Consider the following 23,772-nt stretch of genomic DNA (forward strand, 5'->3'; position numbering starts at 1 on the left):
AGTAAAGAAAAGTATAGAGTATAGTACAGTAGAGTACAATATATTGTACTGTACTCTACTGCTGTACTTTACTTTACTGAACTCTAGTGTACTCTACTGCACTCTACCCTACTCTGCTCTGCTGTGCTTTGTGGTGTATTGTAATGCACTGTATTCTACTGTGCTGTGCTGTGCTGCTCTGTGATGTCCAAACTTGTGAAACATGAAGAGAATGACATTCATATCTATAATTATGCATTTCTGTGTAGTACAGATCAGAGACCCATGATGTAATTCTATAACCGTATTTCATTACCGGGTGTAAATCCAATTCACTTACTGTACTGTAGTTCAATAACCAAAATATATGTTTTTAAACTCAAGGTGCCATGTCATAACTGACAACCCATTCTTTCTGCAGACATCTTTCAATCTTAATTTGGAGGCAATATTTTTGGAAAACGTGGTCACATAAAAACCTGGGGGAGATTTTAACGTTTTTCTGTTGCATCGGCACAGTTCTTCCACTTATATTCGTTTTTTTTGTGCATAGAGTTGTATGGTTTGTTCAACTTTTAAATCAATGCTTTTTGTTTGGCCTACATTTTAAAGTGAAAAAACAACGCCTAATTCCGTTTCCGTGGAATTGCCCACAACACACCCACCAGGACACACCTCAAATTAAATAACCATACACGTACCCATATTCTTTTTGGGGGATATTATTTTGGTTTTGTTTGGTCAGTAAAGCCCAAGTCCTAGAAATCATGCAATTCTTTTGAGCTTTTTACAGCACCATGGGCACGATGCTCTCAAGTGGACACAGAAAGCAAATAAGTAATGTTGAAAGTCAAATGTATGTTTCATAACACATGTTTGGCTATACAGAGAATATGGAATACTGAAATTACATTTTGCTCCAGGAAATGTGTCATTCAGATTTTAAACTGCATGGTTATGAGGGACATCAAGGGGTGAGGGATGGAGAGTCAATGATACCATATAAAGTACATGTGAAATACAAGACATGTTATACTATCACATATCTTTAATTTAAAGTTAGGATCTTGAGTGATTATCATTATATAAAACTACTGATCTTATTTATCTTACTAATGACTTGAGAGATGAGCAATTTAGACTTTCACAGTAAATCATACATTGGTGTCAATGAACTTTCTGGGTTTTTCAGTATTAATAATCAGAACAGGCCTGAAGATTTATGAATAGTTGTCGTTTCAATATTGACGGTTCATTTCTGGCAGTATTGTTTATTCAGAGTGAGTGTTTTCTGTTCGGTGAGTTTTTGGCTGAGAGAAAATTCTCCAAGTCCCTGGCATAGTCAGTGTCTACACTGAATAACAGTGATGTTGACATTAAAATAATACCAAGTGCCGATGAATATATATCCAAAACATATTAAAAAGACCCCAAAATGTTCCCAAATTTTTATATCAGAGCTAAATATTAATGTTAGGCGTAAATATGTCAGTTCATTGATGCTGGTGAAATGAATAGGAGGCGGAGAGGACAGAAACCTCAGGCGGCAACAGTGTGCGCAGACACCCAAGTTCCCCTCTCTCACCGGCCCCCTCCCAAATGGTTCCGTTTTCACAGGTAACTCAATCTGTTATTTAACTGGGCTCTGTTTACACTAGAACTGCCAAACTTAAAAATGTCTGAAGTTCAGGAATGAGACAGAACTAACTCTAGTGAGCTTTGTTGCTCGAAAAAACGACTAAAACTAACTGCACTCTGCCTGCAATTCCCACTCCCCCACCCCACATCACTTTTACCATCACCCTGCCATGTCCACCTTTCCACCCTCAGGGATTTAACTCTTTATGAAACAACTGTCTGGTAATCGGATGGTACTACTATTGTACATTATGGTAGTCAGTTTAGATAAATACTAATGTGTTATTTTTCATTCTTTTTCTAAACAAAAATGTAACAGGAATACCATTGTGTGCCAAACTGTGCCCGTAAATTGAGAATCCTTGCATTCTTGCAGTGCAAAAATAATACTATTTCTGACTTATCAGAAGCCTAGTATCCAGGTTTGAGGGAACAGGGTCCTGAGTTTTAGTAGCTAACTACAGTTTGATTCACAGTACTCTTAGTCTTAACTCAATAATAACGCACATATGGTGATTGTGGAAGAGTCTGGGGTATAGTTAATGACCCCAAGACAAACTACCAGTGATTGTGGAAGAGTCTGGGGGATAGTTCATGACCCCAAGACAAACTACCAGTGATTGTGGAAGAGTCTGGGGGATAGTTCATGACCACAAGACAAGTCAGGTCACAAACTACCAGGTCACAGACCAAATCAACCCCTGCATCAGCAAGCTCATCTCTAAGAACTATATAAGAGGGACAGATTTTAATTTTATCTTTATTTAACTAGGCAAGTCAGCTAAGAACAAATTCTTATTTACAATGACGTCCTACCCCGGCCAAATCCTAACCCGGACGACACTGGGCCAATTGTGCGCCGCCCTATGGGACTCCCAATCACGGCCGGTTGTGATACAGCCTGGAGTCAAACCAGGGTCTGTAGTGACGCTTCTAGCACTGAGATGCAGTGCCTTAGACCTCTGCGCCACTCAGGAGCCCAGATGCCGTGCAAGAATTACCATCTGTCTCCTAGTTGAGTGACTTCTATGACTAACACTTTCTGGAAGCTATTTCAATGGCCAGTTAAACAGATATGAGTCATTATTGTGATGATGTGAGACCAGAATCAGAGAGACGGGAAGTTCATTACAGAGTTATTAATGGAAAAATCCATAGTCATTGTTGCATAAGGTTATTCTTGATGAGTACATCAACCACCACGACAGCCACCACTAACTCAGTTGAAAAATAATGAAACAATAATACTGAAATCACTTTACCACAAAGACATCAGCTACTTCGACAACAACAGGTGGTGTTACCAGAATATTAAATTGTGTTAATTTCTGTAACAGGCAGAACTGTGGTAAAAGACAGAAAGCCTAAATACAAATGTTTGTTTTGTCTGCAAGTGGGAGCTTTGGGACCAAAGGCTTGGCACATCTTTCAGTGTGACCGTTGCTTCCACAGGTCTGTATTGTTAAGCGTTGGCGTCTGCTAGCTCGTCAATTTGCACATCGGTCCAACAAACAAACGAGCAATGCAGCTGCCAGTGTGAGCAGCGTTAGCCCCCTCACAGCCTGGCTTAATGGAGTGACTACCTCGTGTGGCAAAGGTAAACCCTGAAACAATAATAACCTGTTGACTCTTTATTTAGACAAGGTATATGGGCCTCAGCCTAAACTAAGTACCCTCCAGCCAAAGTTACATTTCTGAGCTGTATAAATGATGTCCGCAATCAATCATGGGCCCTGTATCCAGGAGTCTTGCCTGTGTCAAATAGAGTATACTAAGAACGTGGGAGGTGTATTTTAGTAACCTCAATCACCTAACTAATCGATGGGTTTATTCAGAAGGCTTTCTAATTAAACTATCACTGTAAGGTTAACACACCTACTAAACTGGAAAGAATCGTATTCTTACCCCTATTATTTTACACACAATGTCAATCCTATAATTAACTTGAGATAGAATTGAAAGGAAAAACAAAAACACATCTTTAGCTCTTGAAACCAGACACTGTGAGGTGTGATGTAGAACTGGCTTGTTTCTAGTAGTCTGCCTGTGATTGCTTAAGTGGGTGGGTGGGAGGGGCTCTGGGTTCTGTGTGGTTGGGGGAGTTCGCACAAAAGGTCCATTCAGGTGGCTGAGTGTATTTCAGTGGCACTGCTGTCAGATTATAGACAGGAAACAGTTAAGATAAAACTGTATGAATAGTCTGACTATAAAGCGAGAGAGAGAGAGAGAGAAGAGAGAAGAGAGAAGAGAGAAGAGAGAATAGAGAAGAGAGAGAGATAGAGAGAGAGAGAGAGAGAGAGCTCCAGGGAACTACAGAGTGATAAATCCCCATCTTATTTTAACAATGGGCCAAAAGCTGTTTTCCTGATAATGGCGTTAACTTAATTAAAACTTTATCCAACTGACCAGGAATGGAATAATAATCACAAATTTATACCCAAAAATGTTTTGATATATTTCTCACTAGGTATTTCACACCATGTCCAGACAAATGTTTGCTTCTGCTGGGGACATCATGTACAATGCCTTCAGAAATTATTCATACCACTTGACTTATTCCAAAGATTGTTGTGTTAGAGCAGGGGTGTCAAACTCATTCCACGGAGGGCCTAGTGTCTGCAGGTTTTTGGTTTTTCCTTTCAATAAAGCCCTAGACAACCAGGTCTGGGGAGTTACTAACTAATTAGTGATGTTAATTCATCAATCAAGTATAAGGGAGGAGCGAAAACCCGCAGACACTAGGCCCCCCGTGGAATGAGTTTGACACCTGTGTGTTAGAGCCTGAATTCAAAATGAATGAAATATTTTTTTTTTCTCACCGATCTACACACAATACCCCATAATGACAAAATGAAAATATGTTTTTAGAAATGTTTGCAAATGTATTGAAAATTAAATACAGATAGATCTCATTCACATAAGTATTCACACCCCTGAGTCAATACATGTTAGAACCACCTTCGAGAGCGATACAGTTGTGACACTTTCTGGGTAAGTCTGTAAGAGTTTTCCAACACCTGGACTGTACAATATGTTTTACCTTTAACTAGGCAAGTCAGTTAACAACAAATTCTTATTTACAATGACAGCCTACCAGGGAAGAGTGGGTTAACTGCCTTGTTCAGGGGCAGAACAACAGATTTTTACCTTGTCACCTCGGGGATTCGATCCAGCAACCTTCCGGTTACTGGCCCAACATTCTAAACAGTAGGCTACCCGCTACCCCTAAATTTTCACATTATTATCTTCAAAATTCTTCACGCTCCGTCAAATTGGTTGTTAATCATTATCATAGATTATCAAGCAGATTTAAGTCACAACTGTAACTTGGCCACTCAGGAACCTTCACAGTCTTCTTGGTAAGCAACTCCAGTGTAGATTTGGGCTTGTGTTTTAACTCCCCAGTCTGTAACGATTAATAGCATAACTATAACATGATGCATCTACCTCTATAATTAAATATATGCAGAGTGGTACTCAGTAATGTGTTGTATTGATTTGCCCCAAACAATACAATATGTATTCAGGACAGAAAGTCAGTATTACTTTAGTGCCTTGTTGCAAACAGGATGCATGCTTTGGAATATTTTTATTCTGTCAATAATGTTAGTATTGTGGAGTAAACTACAATGTTGTTGATCCATCCTCCGTTTTGTCATATCACAGCCATTAAACTATGTAATTGTTTTAAAGTCACCATTGGCCTCATGGTGAAATCCCTGAGCGGTTTCCTTCCTCTCCGGCAACTGAGTTAGGAAGGACGCCTGCATCTTTGTAGTTACTGGGTGTATTGATACACCATCCAAAGTGTTATTAATAACTTCACCATGCTCAAATGGATATTCAATGCATCTACCATTAGGTGCCCTTCTTTGCGAGGCATTGGAAAACCTCCCTGGTCTTTGTGGTTGTATCTGTGTTTAAAATTCACTGCTCAACTGAGGGAACTTACAGATAATTATTGTATATGTGGGGTACAGAGATGAGGTAGTCATTCAACAATCATGATAAACACTTCTGAACTTATTTAGACTTGCCATAACAAAATGGTTGAATACTTATTGACTAAAGACTGTTAATGTTTACTGTTAATTTGTATTGTTTATTTTACTTTTGTTTACTATCTACTTCACTTACTTTGGCAATGTTAACATATGTTTCCCATGCCAATAAAGCCCTTAAATTGAATTGAGAGAGAGAGAGAGAGAGAGAGAGAGAGAGAGATGTTTTAATGATAAGAAAGAGGAGAGAAAGCAATATGTGTTTTTGGGGCAGCACACACTCAAATCCCAGCCTCATTTAAATGCTCATCTTCTCAGACTAATCAAGGGGAGATGCTGGGTAACTCAGCACAAATGGCAGCCACCACGATCATTTAGCAGAGCCAATGAGGCTTCCAAAAGTTCCAGTAACAGTTGTTTTCCAGGGCAGAGAAGAGGCGTGCGTGGCAAGACTCATGGCTAAGGGACAGCTTAAAGTTATCTGGAAAGCCTTGCGGCACACCATGTACAAACACTGGTCCCCTCCTCTCCAGCCATGCACGGCTTCATTTACCCATTTAGCTCATTCACCGGCGCAGCTCTCTATAAACTTTATAGTCTCTGTATACATCCTGGGGACCCGCGCAAAAAAAGCGTGTTTTTCTAAAGAGAAAACCGCATAAAAAGCTTTAATAAAAGCTAAACAAAACTGGTTGATGGTCACCAGTGCGCTGTGAGGGGAACTTGAGGGGGCAGTAGGCTATGTCTGGAACATGAAATAGCACTCAGGTATAATGTCTTCTTTTGTTTACACATTACTCTCACTGGTTGAGATGTATAGTTAGAAACAGCTATCACTCTACTTGGTCTAAAAGCTCATGGATTCTTATGTCCTATCATTTGTTAAGAAGGCAAATACTGTCACTCTTATTTCAAGTGAGACAGATAAGATACAAACTATCCTTCAAGAAGCTGTTTCATCAGGTGATAGGAAGACCACCGTCTCAAATAAAACATCTATTCGTCACATGCTTTGCAAACAACAGGTGTGGACTAACAGGGAAATGCTTACGGGCCCTTTCCAACAATGCAGAGAGAAAGAAAATAGAAAAATAATAGAAAAGTAAAACACATAATAATAGCAGTAATAATAATAGATATATAATGAGTAATGATAACTTGGCTATATACACGGGGTACCAGTACCGAGTCTAAGTGCAGGGGTACGAGGTAATTGAGGTAGTTATGTACAGTACATACTATGCATTCGGGAAGTATTCAGACCCCTTGACTTTTCCACATTTTGTTACGTTAGGGCCTTATTCTAAAATTAATTAAATAGTTTTTTCTCCCTCATCAATCTACACACAGTACCCCATAATGAAAAAGCAAGAAGAGGTTTTTAGACATAAAAAAAAATTAAAACTGAAATATCACATTTACATAAGTATTCAGACTCCTTACTCAGTACTTTGTTGAACCACCTTTGGCAGCGATTATAGAGTCTTCATGGGTATGACGCTACAAGCTCGGCACACCTGTATTTGGGGAGTTTCTCCCATTCTTCTCTGCAGATCCTCTCAAGCTCTGTCAGGTTGGATGGGGAGCATTGCTTCACAGCTATTTTCAGGTCTCTTCAGAGATGTTCAATCAGGTTCAAATCCGGGCTCTGGCTGGGCCACTCAAGATCATTCAGAGACTTGTCCCGAAGCCACATTAGCACACATCTTTAGCTCTTGAAACCAGACATTGTCAGGTGTGATATACAACTGGCTTGTTTCTTGTAGTCTGTCTGTGATTGCTTAAGTGTGTGTGTGTGTGTGTGGGGGGGGGGCTCTGGGTTCTATGTGGTTGGGGGAGTTCGCACAAAAGGTCCATTCAGGTGGCTGAGTGTATTTCAGTGGCACTGCTGTCAGATTATAGACAGGAAACAGTTAAGATAAAACTGTATGAAAAGTCTGACTATAAAGCCAAAGGAAAGGGAGAGAGAGAGAGAGAGAGAGACAGAGAGAGAGACAGAGAGAGAGAGAGAGAGAGAGAGAGAGAGAGACAGAGAGAGAGAGAGACAGAGAGAGAGACAGAGAGAGAGACAGAGAGAGAGAGAGAGAGAGAGAGAGAGAGAGAGACAGAGAGAGACAGAGAGAGACAGAGAGAGAGAGAGAGAAAGAGAGAGAGATATAGACAGAGAGAGAGAGAGAGAGAGACAGAGAGAGAGAGAGAGAGAGAGAGAGAGAGAGAGACAGAGAGAGAGAGACAGAGAGAGAGAGACAGAGAGAGAGAGACAGAGAGAGAGAGAGAGAGACAGAGAGAGAGAGAGAGATCTCCAGGAAACTACAAAGTGATAAAACCCCATCTTATTTTAACAATGGGCCATAAACTGTTTTACTGATAATGGCATCAACTACGTTAGAGGCACATTAACTTAGATTAAACTTCAACCAACTGACCCTTAATGGAATAATAATCACACATGTATACCCCCCAAAAAATTTAAGTATTTCTCCCTAGGTATTTGACACCAAGTCCAGACAAATGTTTGCCTCTGCTTGGACCCTCATGTACAGTGCCTTCAGATATTATTAATACTCCTTGACTTATTGCATATTTTGTTGTATTAGAGCCTGAATTCAAAATTGATTAAATATATGTTTTTTGTCACTCATGTACACACAATACCCCATAATGACAAAGCAAAAAAGGGTTTTATACATTTTTACACATTTATAAAAATAAAAATAACATTTAAATATCACATTTACATAAGTATTCAGACTGTTTACTCAGTACTTTGTTGAACGACCTTTGGCAGCAATTACAGCCTCGAGTCTTCTTGTGTAAGACGCTATAAGCTTGGCACGCCTGTATTTGGGGAGTTTCTCCCATTCTTCTCTGCAGATCTTCTCAAGCTCTGTCAGGTTGGATGGGGAGTGTCGTTGCACAGCTATTTTCAGGTCTCTCCAGAGATGTTTGATCAGGTTCAAGTCCGGGCTCTGGCTGGGCGACTCAAGAACATTCAGAGACTTGTCCCGAAGCCACTCCTGCATTGTCTTGGCTGTGTGCTTAGGGTCGTTGTCCTGTTGGAAGGTGAACCTTCGCCCAAGTCTGAGGTCCTGAGCACTCTGGAGCATGGTTTCATCAAGGATCTCTCTGTACTTTGCTCCGTTCATCTTTCCCTCGATCCTGAATAGTCTCCCAGTCCCTGCCAATGAAAAACATCCCCACAGCATGATGCTGCTACCACCATGCTACACCGTAGGGATGGTGCCAGGTTTCCTCCAGACGTGAAGCTTAGCCTTCAGGCCAAAGAGTTCAATCTTGGTTTCATCAGACCAGATAATCTTGTTTCTCATGGTCTGAGAGTCCTTTAGGTGCCTTTTGGCAAACTCCAAGCGGGCTGTCATGTGCCTTTTACTGAGGAGTGGCTTCCATCTGGCCACGCTACCATAAAGGCCTAATTGGTGTAGTGCTGCAGAGATGGTTGTCCTTCTGGAAAGTTCTCCCATCTCCACAGAGGAACTCTGGAGCTCTGTCAGAGTGACCATTGGGTTCTTAGTCACCTCCCTGACCAAGGCCCTTCTCCCCCGATTTCTCAGTTTGGCTGGGCAGCCAGCTCTAGGAAGAGTTTTTGGTGTTTTGAAACTTCTTCCATTTAAGAATGATGGAGGCCACTGTGTTCTTGGGGACCTTCAATGCTGCAGACATTTTTTGGTACCCTTCCTCAGATCTGTGCCTTGACACAATCCTGTCTCAGAGATCTACGGACAATTCCTTTGATTGGTTTTTGCTCTGACATGCACTGTCAACTGTCTGACCTTATATAGACAGGTGTGTGCCTTTCCAAATCATGTCCAATCAATTGAGTTTACCACAGGTGGACTCCAATGAAGTTGTAGAAACATCTTAAGGATGATCAATGGAAACAGGATGCACCTGAGCTCAATTCGAGTCTCATAACAACAGGTCTGAATACTTATGTAAGTAAGGTATTTTTATATATATATATATATATATATATATAAATTAGCAAACATTTCTAAAAACCTGTTTTCGCTTTGTGATTATGTGGTAGATTAACGAGTAAAAAATAAAAATGAATCCATTTTAGAATGAGACTGTAACGTAACAAAATGTGGAAAAAGTCAAGGGTCTGAATATTTCCCGAATGCACTGTATATTTAGCAATAAAGTGACAGGTAGTAAACAGTAGCAGCAGCGTATGTGATGAGTCAAAAAAGTTAGTGCAAAAAGGGTTAATGCAGATAGCTATTTGGTTAACTATTTAACTAACTATTTAGCAGTCTTATGGCTTGGGGGTAGAAGCTGTTCAGGGTGCTGTTGGTTCCAGAAATGGTGCATCTGTACTGCTTGCTGTGCGGTAGCAGAGAGAACAATCTATGACTTGGTTGGCTGGAGTCTATAACAGGTTTTAGTGCCTTCCTCTGACACTGCCTGGTATAGTGGCCCTGGATTGCAGGGAGCTTGGCTCAGTGATGTACTGGGCCATCCACACTACACTCTGTATCATTTTGCGGTCAGGTGCCAAGCAGTTGCCATACCAAGCGGTGATGCAGCCAGTCAAGATGCTCTCAATGGTGCAGCTGTATAACTTTTTGAGGGGGAAGAAGTGTTGTCGTGTCCTCTCCACAACTTGGTTGGTGTGTTTGGACCATGATAGATCCTTGGTGATGTGGACATAGAGGAACTTGAAGCTCTCGACCCGCTCCACTACAGCCCTGTTAATGTGGATGGGGCGGCCCTCCGTTTCCTGTAGTCCACGATCAGCTCCTTTGTCTTGCTGACGTTGAGGGAGAGGTTGTTGTCCTGACACCACACGGCCAGGTCTCTGACCTCCCTATAGGCTGTATCATCATCGTCCGTTATCAGGCCTACCACCGTTGTGTCGTCTGCAAACTTAATGATGGTGTTGGAGTCGTGCGCGGCCACGCAGGTGTGGTTTAACAGGAAGTACAGGACTAGGTACGTACCCCTGAAGGGCCCCCGTGTCCAGTTCTTTAGACGGCCGTGACACATCTGTGGATCTGTCTCGCCCTCCCTCTCTCTCTGTCTGTTTCTCTCTCCCTCTTCCTCAAACTGCACTTTGAAAATCACCCTTCAAAATGAGTCATCCAATGTAATCATAAGGTGAATGCACCAATTTGTAAGTTGCTCTGGATAAGAGCGTCTGCTAAATGACTTAAATGTAAATGTAAATGTAATCATACTCTACATTAACAGAATTAAGGAAATCTGGCTTAGGGCTTCCAAAATGCTAGAAATGACCCTGATGGTAACACTTTAAAAGAAATCTACATTTTCACAATCTGATAGGGTTAAGTGCCTTGCCCAAGGGCACATCTACAGATTTTTCACCAAGGCATCACTTGAATTCGAACCAGCAACCTTCCGAATACTGGCCAAATGCTCTCAACCGCTCGGATACCTGCCTCCCCGTTTCCACTAGGAAAGACCCAACCACAGCTGCCAAGAGAACACTCCAAGTTTCAAAGAGTCATAGACGATTTTGAGAAACATTAAGGAGCAATTTTGAAAAAACAAAGAACTAAGTAATCATACCATATTTTGAAAACGTTATAGAAAATCCCACTGTCAGACACAATCCATCAAAGTCACATCTAATATCAGCTCTAAAACAGCAAATATTTCATTATTTGAGCCTAAAACCTGTTTTACACAAGCCACATAAGCAGCTGCTTAGGGCCCTGTGGACAATAGAGGGCCCCCAACTAGGAAGTCAGTTGGGGTCTTAACTTACTGTTAGTAGAATACACAACGTGCTATCTTAACTATTTCAAAATGTGGTAATGCATCAGCAGTTGTCCTATTGATATGTCAGTCAATTTTCCCATGTCAGCTGGCATTTTATAGATTGCTAAGTAAGTTAGTCTAGCCAGCAATCTAAACCTTATAGTTATCATGGCCGAATTACTGACCGGGTACGCAGGGCATGTGCCCAGGGGTTCTGACCTCCAGGGAGCCCCCAATGATTTTGTCAGTCACTCTCACTCAGATATCATATGAACATGGCATAAGTCATGGTAAAATGTGTAGAATTGCAGGAAATTACTGCCAAATTTTTTATCTCCGTCATGTTTAAAATGTTTTGTCCCTGATGGTGACACTTGCAAAAATGTAGAGATCTACATTTTCACCATCTGGCCAATGGTGAGTCATGTGGATGGGGAGTTGTTAACTGACTGTACTCCTCCAAAACAAGAGATATCAATCAGCACTGGTATTGGTCGCCCAGCTTTGATAGGTCTGTATAAACAAGCCTTCCAGATAAACCATGAGTCATAGAACAGACATGTCGCTGGACAATCACATTACCAGGGGACTCTGAAGCTCTGACTGCTCGTCCTCCCATTGAGTGTGGGCGTGTCATAAAGGAGACTGCACAGAGTCAGATAAAAGGACTGAAAAGGGAGGAAAAATAAGAAGGAAGACAGAGGACTAGTAATATAACATCTTTCAAAGTTGGAAGTTCATCTGGTTTGAGAGGTGCTGATAGTCTCCCACACAAATCTTTATCACTGCCAAACTAACTAACGACGAAGGAATGTGTTGGTGGCATACACAATGAAGACTCTCCTATGAGGTGATGCCATTGAGAACAAAAAGTGTAATGGTTACTGCTTTATTTGGTGGACATTTTGTACTGTATTTGATAGACTCAGTCCATCCATGTCCAGCTAAACACACTTCATGTTTCATGTATAACAGATATTGAGGGTTTCAGTGGTCAAAAGTGACATGACCTCAGCAAGTTGCTCATTTTACATTAGTTTGCACTGCTTTGAAAATGAATACCTGGTCATATAATAATAATGTCCTTAGCTGTCGTAGTTTGCCAACCCTACAGTCTTTAGTATGTGAATACACAATGTTGATGCTGATAAAATATCTTAAATGATATCACATATTTTCTTCAAATCTGAGACTGATTCCCTAGGCAGTGTACCTCTGGTAAGGTTCACGACAAACATTGTGACCAATCATTTACAGTAGCAGGCATCTGGTCCAATATCTCACCAATCTGATCCTTATAAATTGAATTTGTTTATATTCATTTTTAACACACATCCTTAACATCACACCAATTGTGTTATAAAACCTACACAGCCTTTGACTAGTGATTTGAGGCATCAAAATATACATTTGCTCGCTCCCTTTGGTTTCGTTTGTAAAGCAAGATTAGTCCCCATACTGCAAGATCGTGAGCACTTATTATCTAGTGAGAGTATTCCGAATACAAATCTGAATATTCTGACGGTAGGAAGTGAAACACAGACAAGGACAACCTGACCACAGTGTCCTGCTAAACAATATAATGATGTTATATGGTCCTGCAGGACACCCCATCCACATAGTTTAATTTAGCAAAGCAAATAGGGTTAAGGGCCTTACCAAAGGGAACGTCAACAGATTTAACAACTAGGCGTCTCCGGGATTCAAACGAACAACCTTTCGATTACTGGCCAAATGCTCTTAACCCCTAGGATACCTGCGCCTCGTTTACACTAGGAACGACCCAACCACAGCTGTCAAGAGACAACACCAAGTTCCAAAGTCAAAGATTTTTAAAAACATGAAGGTGCAATTTTGAAACAACAAAAAACAAAGAAATCATATCATACTTTAAAAACGTTGAAGATAATCACAGTGTCAGACACAATCCATCAAAATCACATTTAATATAATCTCTAAAACACAAATATTCCATTATCTGAGCATAAATCCTTTACAAAACTTCTAAAAAGGGTTTTATGCTTAGATGCTGCCTCTGAAGTTATTAGAAAATAACTTATTTTCATAATGGCTTCTTAACAGGCTATTTGGCATCCAACACGATATTCCCGAAATGCTAAACAGTCTATTTCATTTATTTTAATTAATCTAAACAAAAACACAGTTTTAGTCGCAGATTTGTATTACTTCAAATTAGTTCATATTGGCACTTTTTATCGAGTGATCAATAATTAAGACATTTTTATTACTTGCATCAAGTTTAGTTTAGTTATTGTTTTGTTAGTTGTTGCAATGTTGCATAACTGAGTCTGATGAAGGATACATTGTTAGCTCAGTAATAGTATTCATAATAGTAATGAATCATTTATTATTATCGTTATTATATGGATGTGTATTTATTATTATTATTGCTTGTTTTATTTTCTTAGTGTTTATTCTATTATCAAATGTAGCCAGTGGACTGATTTAGAACGTTTCCAATTCAATATGGTAAGTTCCAGAAAAACAAACCAATAACTTTTCAAAATACTTCAGTAATATGTCTAGATTATTGCACATATTTCTTGGATTGTCAATTATCAATGCAGCTGCAATTTTAGCAACACGCTTTATAAAGTCCGCTTACCTGCAGCGAGACAAACTGGCAGCAGCAGCCTGAAGATCAGTCCGCACACCACCTGGGAAGCCATTCCTTAAGATTTATCAAATATAAACAGGCAGCTGTCTTATTGTGATACGCTGCTATCTGGCATTGGGGAATCTTAATGCACCCGTCCAGCTCTCTCCAAAGTCCAGGTGAGAGGGCATTGTCCCGTTGGTGTCTCCAACATCCTTTTTAGAAGTCCAAGTCCAAAACAGAGCTTTTGATAAGCCATAGCCAACAGCCGAGAAAGGTTTAGGCACAGCTGCTTCCTCTGCCCTTAGTTTCGACACCCCATTTCCAAGACCCTAAACATCTGGGCCAGTAGGATAACAATCGTTACGCGGAGTAGCACACCATTTCTAACAGGGGGAAACTGTGGTTGTAACAACAATGTTGCAGTTTATCCACACTAGGCTACCTGTTGATAACGGTTGGACCACGCTTATAGTAAATAAATACTTCCCCAAATTCCAGCACCGTGCTTAAAACAGAAAACAATTATGAAATACGGTCAGCAAGTTGCATATTCATAATCTCCGTCTTGGATAGTCAACGGAGTTTGTCAAGCGTCCTGTTTCTTAATTCTCCTTTAGTTTGGTAAGAGAAGACACTTGGAAATGCGTAAAAGCGTGACTATAATTTCTTTCGGAGTAGCTTTAACAGACATCGCGCACGCCCCAGCCCCGCACAGCTCTATGCTTTACCTCATATGATTACACTTTTCTCCTCCTCAATGAAAACTTCACAAGACCACCCTGTAACTGACAAATGACTCCACCATTCAGAAGTCAGGCAAGAATTAGGGAATGATGCCTAGTCCCCAATGAGGAGGAGCGGGAGGTAGACGCAGGGCAGGGCTGTGAGCGTGTAGCCTAGCCTAACATGTTGCTCGCTCCTCCTCTGAGAGAGCCGCAGGCGTGGCTACCGCATTCCAAGCCCTCCTCTGGGTCAGGTAACTCCAACCCTCACAGATTCCAAGCTGGGCCGATTTTACGCGACTAACGGGAAAAGGGGAATATGGGTTGAGCCTTGCATAGGGACAGGTCATGGACTAGTAGTTCACTATTATATTATTTGGATATGATCTGCACAATCTATATAATGTTGTTATGACTATAGAGATAGAGCATGTTCACACACGCACGCACGCACGCACGCACGCACACACTCTCTCACACACACACACACACACACACACACACACACACACACACACACACACACACACACACACACACACACACACACACACACACACACACACACACACACACACACACACACACCTACTCATTACAGGGATTTTTTTTTGTTTCCAACTGCATTGTCTTTGAGACGCAAAGTAGGTGAACGGATGATCTCCGCATGTGTGGTTCCCACAGTGAAGCATGGAGGAGGAGGTGTGATTGTGAGGGAGTGATTCACTGGTGACACTGTCTGTGATTTATGTAGATTTCAAGGCACACTTAACCAGCATGGCTACCACAGCATTCTGCGATACGCCATCCCACGTGGTTCAAGACAAAGTAGATGACTACAGGAAAAGGAGAATCGAGCATGCCCCCATTCTCATCGATGGGGCTGCAGTGGAGCAGGTTGAACGCTTCAAGTTCCTTGGTGTCCACATCACCAACAAACTAACATGGTCCAAGCACACCAAGACAGCCGTGAAGAGGACACAACAAAACCTTTTCCCCCTCTGGAAACTGAAAAGATTTGGAATGGGTCCTCAGGTCCTCAAAAGGTTCTACAGCTGCACCATCGAGAGCATCCTGACTGGTTGCATCACTGCCTGGTATGGCAAATGCTCGGCGTCCGACCGTGAGGCACTACATAGGGTAGTGCGAACGGCCCAGTAGATCACTGGGGCCAAGCTTCCTGCCATCCAGGACCTCTATACCAGGCGGTGTCAGAGGAATGCCCTAAAAACTGTCAAAGACTCCAGCCACCCTAGTCATAGAATGTTCTCTCTGCTACCGCATGGCAAGCGGTACCGCAGTGCCAAGTCTAGGTCCAAGAGGCTTCTAAACAGCTTCTACCCCCAAGCCATAAGACTCCTGAACATCTAGTCAAATGGCTACCCAGACTATTTGCATTTCCTCCCTATTTACACCGCTGCTACTCTCTGTTGTTATCATCTATGCATAGTCACTTTAATAACTCTACCTACATGTACATATTACCTCAAGTAAACGGTGACCTGCACATTGATCTGTACTGGTACCCCCTGTATATAGTCTTGCTATTGTTATTTTACTGCTGCTCTTTAATTACTTGTTACTTTTACTTCTTATTCTTATCCGTGTTTTTTAAAACTGCATTGTTGGTTAGTGGCTCGTAAGTAAGCATTTCACTGTAAGGTCTACTATACCTGTTGTATTCGGCACATGTAACTAATAGCATTTGATTTGATTTGCGCTTAGTGGGACTATCATTTGTTTTTCAACAGGACAATGACCCAAAACACACCTCCAGACTGTGTAAGGGCTATTTGACCAAGGAGTTCTGCATCAGAAGACCTGGGCTGCATTCCAAACACTTAACAGACACACCCTCTCCCCTCAGCCCTCAAATTAAGTGGACACTTCTGATGACGTATCATGACGTCTGATGAGTATACGCTTGCATGGCAATGGTCGAGGGAGAAAGGAATGATTTTTAAATGGACCGCCCTTGCCCGGAAATTCGTCACTAGTTCATCATCCTGTGATGATTGTGTTTTCAGCCACCAGTACCTTGTGGGTGCTTTATATGCATTACAGTCAATTATGATTGCATGTCTACTTATATTAACTATGTAAATATTAAGATACGCCTACTGTATGATAGCTAGTAAATTAATTAGCTAACTAACGTTAGCCTGCCTCGCTACTTCTGAAGAAGGAAAATGTTTTATTTCTACAATGGAAATCAGAATTAGCTAACTAAACAAAAACATCATTACTTTTATGAGACGTGTTTGTGGATTAGTAGCGCAATAGTAGCACAATTTCTAACTTATTTACATTTGTTTTTACTTACACTTGTACATCCATACTGACGTTGAGGTTTTAAGTTTTGGCTGACTTTTCTTAGCGGATGTACAATCATCACGAATTGAATTATGGGGCGTTTCAGGCCCCAAAGTGAACTTAATTGTACACTCACAAACTCCATTTAACGCGAGGGCTGAGGGGCTTACGTTGCAAACTTCCCTTGCTTGGATAATCTTTTGGACCGACGACAAATTTCTCCTTGTGGATTCCCCCAAGGACATAGGGCTGAGGGTTTAGGGCCGAGGGCTGTCTACTTTGAGTTTGAAACGCATCCTTGGTGTCACGTTTACTCCCGTTCCCCTCTCCGGTGCTTGACGTCGCCCGTTGTCTCATCATTACTCACACCTACCACCATCGTTACGCGCACCTGTGTCTCATGACACTCACCTGGACTGTATCACCTTCCTGATTACCTCCCCTATATCTGTCACTTCCCCTGGTTCTTTCCTGAGGCGTTATTGACTCTGTTTCTCTTTCATGTCTCTTCGTGTTTCTTGTTTTGTACTCTGTTCTATTTATTATCAAATTTGCACTCCCTGTACTTGCTTCCCGACTCCCAGCGTACATGTTACACATGGCCTCCACAATCACCTGACATCAACTCAGAGATGGTTTCGGATGAGTTGGACCGCAGAGTGAAGTAAAAGCAGCCAACAAGTGCTCAGCATATGTGGGAACTCCTTCATGACTGTTGGAAAAGCATTCCTCACGAAGCTGCTTGAGAGAATGCCAAGAGTCTGCAAAGCTGTCATTAAGGCAAAGGGTGGCTACTCTGAAGAATCTCAAATATAAAATGTATTTTTCATTTGTTTAACACATTTTTGGTTACTACAAGATTCCATGTGTTATTTCATAGTTTTGATGTCTTCAGTATTATTCTACAGTGTAGGAAATAGTAAAAACAAAGAAAAACCCTTGAATGAGTAGGTGTGTCCAAACTTTTGACTGGTTTTGTGTATATACAGTATATATTGCCACGGATCCCCCGGTAATGCTGCTCACAGATCCCCGGTACTACTTCACTGGCCTCTAGGCTTCACTGAACTGTCTAATTACGCACCACTCCTGGTTCCCATTTCCCCTGATTAGTAATTGTATATATGTGCCCTCTGTTCACCATTGTCCTGGTCGGTTATTGTTCCCATGTCCGTTGGTCTTGTGAGTACCTGTGCTTTTGTTGTTTCCGTTTTCGTGGTGCGTGTATTGTGCACTTGTTATTACGGGTCTCGTCCTGTGTATTGTTATTACGGGTCTCGTCCAGAGTATTTATTAGAGGTTTAACCTCGCTCTTTTGTTTGGGTTACATCCCTGTGTTTTTGTATACGTGTTAATTTTGATCTTCGTCCCTGTGCCTTTTCATGGCATGTTGTGTATTTTTTGGGGTGGAGTATTAAAACCCCATATTATTCCTGCGCCTGTCTCTAATCATTTATACAGCATGACAGAATAGCCGACCCTAAATGGAGACCGTGGGAATGGCCCGTCCAACACCGCTGCGTCCAACACCGCCGCAACTTCGGCAGCTGCAACGGGCCCGCCTGACGCTGCTGCAACTGGCCCGTTCAACACCGCCGCAACTTCGGCAGCTGCAACTGGCCCATCTGTCCGACACCACCGCAACTTTGGCAGCTGACCCGCACAGCGTCCCTGTGGTCGTCCCCAAGGCCTGTGTCATTCCGCTGCTAGTGCAGTGCATCGGGGTACTGTCACGGATCCCCCCGGTACTGCTGCTCATTCCGCTCACCAGTTCCGGAGGTCTACATCACCAGCCTCTAGGCTTCACTGAACTGTCTAATTAGGCACTCCTGGTTCCCATTTCCCCTGATTAGTAGTTGTATATATGTGCCCTCTGTATCCCATTGTCCTGGTCGTTGTTCCCATGTCTGTTGATCTTGTGAGTACCTGTGCTTTGTTGTTTTGGCTTTCGTGCTGCATGTATTGTGTTTTCGTTATTACGGTCCCGTGTATTGTTGTGCACTTGTTATTACAGGTCTCATCCCGTGTATTTATTAGAGGTTTAACCTCACTCTTTTGTTTGGGTTACATCCCTGTTTATGTATATGTGTTTGTTTTGGGCTTGTCCCTGTGCCTTTCATGGCATGTTGTATTTTTGGGTGGATTATTAAAATCCCCTATTACGTATTCCTGCGCCAGTCTCCAATCATTTATACAACTTGACATAGATATTTATTAATACTCTGACATTGCTCGTCCTAAATGTTCTATATTTTTCTTAATTCCAGTCTTTTACTTTTTAGATTTGTGTGTGATATTACTGCACAGTTATTGCTATGAACACAAGCATTCCGCTACACCTGCAATAACATCTGCTAAATATGTGTATGCGACCAATAACATTTGATTCATATTATCTATGGTTATTGCATATTCAGACTTTTCTCATTCATTAATTGTTAGGCCTACACTAATTATATTAGTGTAGGCCTTCATGCATATGGTTCTGATTTTGTACTTAATAACAACATGTAGACCTATGTAGTCTACACCTACACACAATCAATCATAGCCTAACCTATGGCTCAGCAACAGTAATCTAGGTGAGGTATTCATAGGCTACAAAACAGTTTGTGGAACAATTTGTTTCAAGTAGAGTACAGATATAGGTTAACGCATTTGCTTTGTGTTACACAACTTAAAACAAATAGCGCAGTAACAGGCCTATTTGGTTTTAGAAGAATAGTCATGTATAGTGAAAGTCATGTATAGGCTACAATAGCGACACCTATCGGGATTTGAGTGGTGCAACATGAGCGCTTTAGAGCCTTGCTACAGTATCTGTTCCTTGGGACATCCCTACCCCGTTGAATTAGCATTTTAAAATGGTTAAAAGTAATGAACTGTCATGAAATGTGATATTTGGATGAAACCAGATCAAAGTATGAAAAATGACAGTTGCTTCTACATTGATAAAGTTTGATCATAAAGTTGCTGGTCCCCTCCCCATCTGAGAAGGTGTGTTTGCAGAGGGGCGTCGTTTATATGTAAATAGCTACTCTACTCGTGTCAAAATCTGACTGTAGGGTTTGAGCAAATATAATTAAAAGTTTACACTATCCATCTATGGCAAAGATACTTATATGTTTCCCTTTTCATCTGTGTCTGGTGTTAGCTAGTTACTGGAATGGAACAAAAGGGGGGGAAGGGTTGTTCAAAACTCTGATGCAGTTGTCATGTCAACACATCTGTCAGAGCTGCTGTGAATTGCATCACAAGAGACATGCCAAACAGGACATGTATATTAAAAGAAAGTACATAATTGATGCAGTTTCAATGTCTGGGTTACTTTAAGTAATTCTTCTAAACTTTTGGGCATTTCTGTCTCCCAAAAAGACTATGGGTGTTCCAGGGACTGGGTTGGAGAGCCCTGGTTGGAGAGCCCTGGATGGAGAGCCCTGGATGGAGAGCCCTGGATGGAGAGCCCTGGATGGAGAGCCCTGGATGGAGAGCCCTGGATGGAGAGCCCTGGATGGAGAGCCCTGGATGGAGAGCCCTGGATGGAGAGCCCTGGATGGAGAGCCCAAGGGTTAAGGTTAGGGTTTAGGGTAGGGACGTCACAAGGATTCGAGACAGCAGTAACCTTTCTACCTGTCACTGTCATCTGAGATATTCTCTTTCCAGAAGGCCTATCCAGTTGTTTTTATTTATTTAACCTTTATTTAACTAGGCAAGTCAGTTAAGAACTAATTCTAATTTACAATGACGGCCTACCCCGGCCAAACCCTAACCCGGACGACGCTGGGCCAATTGTGCGCCCCCCTATAGGTTGTACCTAGTGTTATGAAATCTATATCAGTTGTATTTTCTTGGAATGTAATTTGGTGAGAGAACAGGGACTGTGAGTAGCATAGTCTAATGTTGCTAAGCAATGTGGCTAAGCAATGCTACTGTACCACTTCTTGACCATCTAAAAGTGGAACGCACGAATGGCACAGCAGTCTAAGGCACTGCATCTCAGTGCTTGAGGCGTCACAACAGTATCACGTTTTAGGGAAGACCCAGATGTAGACAGTGTCAAAGTAACACGTTTATTACTAGAACAGGGGGCAGGCAGAGGTCAGTAATCCAGTGTGGTGGGACAAGTTAAAGGATGTCAGGCAGGCTCAGGGTCAGGGTCAGGGCAGGCAGAATGGTCAAAACCAGGAAAACTAGAAACAGACAGGAGCAAGGGGGAAGCCGCTGGTAGGCTTGACGAACAAAACAAACTGGCAACAGACAGAGAACACAGGTATAAATACACAGGGGATAATGAGGGGAGATGGGAGACACCTGGTGTGGGTTGAAGACAAGCACAAAGACAGGTGAAACAGATCAGGGTGTGACACCCTGGTTCGAATCCAGACGGTATCACAATAACTGGCCGTGATTGGGAGTCCCATTGGATGGCGCACTATTGGACCAGCTTTGTCCGGGTTTGGCCGGAGTAGGCCGTCATTGTAAATAAACATTTGTTGTTAACTGACTTGCCTAGTTAAATAAAGGACACAAAATAAAATATTGTCATACAGCTTGTGAGAGCAAGGCAAGCCCTAGGTTTTTGGTGCCCCCCCACACCTCACGGGTAAAACATTTAGTGGTCTCCGTCTTGATGGAGGAGAGAAACAGTTTTAAAGCACAAGTTCCTGCAATTCTACACATTTTGCCAAGGGTGGAGAGAAACATTTACAGTTTTAAAGCTATTTTCCTACAATTCTACCATTATGTTCATACACTTGGGTTAGGGTCATTAAAACTAATTTTTCAACCACTCCTCAAATTTCTTGTTAACAAACTATAGTTTTGGCAAGGCGGTTAGGACGTCTACTTTGTGCATGACACAAGTAATTTTTCCAACAATTGTTTAGACAGATTATTTCACTTATTTCACTTATTCATTGTATCACAATTCCAGTGGGTCAGATGTTTACATACACTAAGTTGACTGTGCCTTCAAACAGCTTGGAAAATTCCAGAAAATGATGTCATGGCTTTAGAAGCTTCTGATGGGCTAATTGACATAAATTGAGTCAATTGGAGGTGTACCTGTGGATGTATTTCAAGGCCTACCTTCAGTGCCTCTTTGCTTGACATCATGGGAAAATCAAAAGAAATCAGCCAATACCTCAGAAAATAAATTGTAGACCTCCACAAGTCTGGTTCATCCTTGGGAGCAATTTCCAAACGCCTGAAAGTACCACGTTCATCTGTACAAACAATAGTACGCAAGTATAAACACCATGGGACCACGCAGCCGTCATACTGCTCAGGAAGGAGACGCGTTTTGTCTCCTAGAGATGAATGTACTTTGGTGTGAAAAGAGCAAATCAATCCCAGAACAGCAAAGGACCTTGTGAAGATGCTGGAGGAAACAGGTACAAAAGTATCTATATCCACTGTAAAACGAGTCCTATTTCGACATAACCTGAAAGGCCGCTCAGCAAGGAAGAACTGCTCCAAAACCACCATAAAAAATCCAGACTACGGTTTGCACCTGCACATGGGGACAAAGATGCTACTTTTTGGAGAAATGTCCTCTGGTCTGATGAAACAAAAAGAGAACTGTTTGGCCATAATGACCATTGTTACGTTTGGAGGAAAAAGGGGGATGCTTGCAAGCCAAAGAACACCATCCCAACAGTGAAGCACAGGGGTGGCAGCATCATGTCGTGGGGGTGCTTTGCTGCAGGAGGGACTGGTGTACTTCACAAAACAGATGGCTTCATGAGGGAGGAAAATTATGTGGATATATTGAAGCAACATCTCAAGACATCAGTCAGGAAGTTAAAGCTTGGTCACAAATAGGTCTTCCAAATGGACAATGACCCCAAGCATACTTCCAAAGATGTGGCAAAATGGCTTAAGGACAACAAAGTCAAGGTATTGGAGTGGCTATCACAAAGCCCTGACCTCAAACCTATAGAAAATCTGTGGGCAGAACTGAAAAAGTGTGTGCGAGCAAGGAGGCCTACAAACCTGACTCAGTTAAACCAGCTCTGTCAGGAGGAATGGGCCAAAATTCACCCAACTTATTGTGGGAAGCTTGTGGAAGGCTACCCAAAACGTTTGACCCACATTAAACAATTTAAAGGCAATGCTACTAAAATACTAATTAAGTGTATGTAAATTTCTGACCCACTGGGAATGTGATGAAAGAAATAAAAGCTCAAAGAAATCATTCTCTATACTATTATTCTGACATTTCACATTCTTAAAATAGTGGTGATCCTGACTGACCTAAGACAGGGAATTTTTACTAAGATTAAATGTCAGGAATGGTAAGAAACTGAGTTTAAATGTATTTGGCTAAGGTGTATGTAAACTTCTGACTTCAACTGTGTGTTAGCTGACATGGGCTAATTGATTGACTGTCAGTGACTGACATAAGAGAAAAACTACTGATGCACTATCAAAATTCTAACTTACACCTTGTATTCTCCTATTCCTACTCTCAACAGTAAGATGAGACCCCGACTGAGTTCCTTATGTTCGCTTATGCCTAGGGCCGGCCCTGTGCGAGGGGCCATGTGAGTGTGAAGTGAATTAGATACGGCCATCATCACAAGGATAAGGCATCACACAACAGGCCAGTAAAAACAGAACCAAAGAGCTAGCGACTGTAGAACCAAAGGACACATATGTGGATCCATATTTGTACAGGCATACAGCACCAATAAAAACATGTTTCCCAGTGATAACTACTGTACATCAGGCCTATTCTATCAAAGAGAAACAG

General features: G+C 41.8%; 1 protein-coding gene across 1 annotated transcript in view; it reads right to left on the reverse strand.

Annotated features, from left to right (window-relative positions):
* Positions 1–14,744, reverse strand: part of LOC129859213 (piezo-type mechanosensitive ion channel component 2-like) — a 183,321-nt gene extending 168,577 nt beyond the window's left edge. Inside the window, exon 1 of the mRNA XM_055928700.1 lies at positions 13,990–14,744. Within this exon, the coding sequence (XP_055784675.1) occupies positions 13,990–14,053 (64 nt within the window). The 5' untranslated portion in view covers positions 14,054–14,744. The remainder of the gene's footprint in view (positions 1–13,989) is intronic.
* Positions 14,745–23,772: the final 9,028 nt, after the last annotated feature.

Source organism: Salvelinus fontinalis, chromosome 7 (genome assembly GCF_029448725.1).
Source record: "Salvelinus fontinalis isolate EN_2023a chromosome 7, ASM2944872v1, whole genome shotgun sequence".
Classification (NCBI taxonomy): domain Eukaryota; kingdom Metazoa; phylum Chordata; class Actinopteri; order Salmoniformes; family Salmonidae; genus Salvelinus; species Salvelinus fontinalis.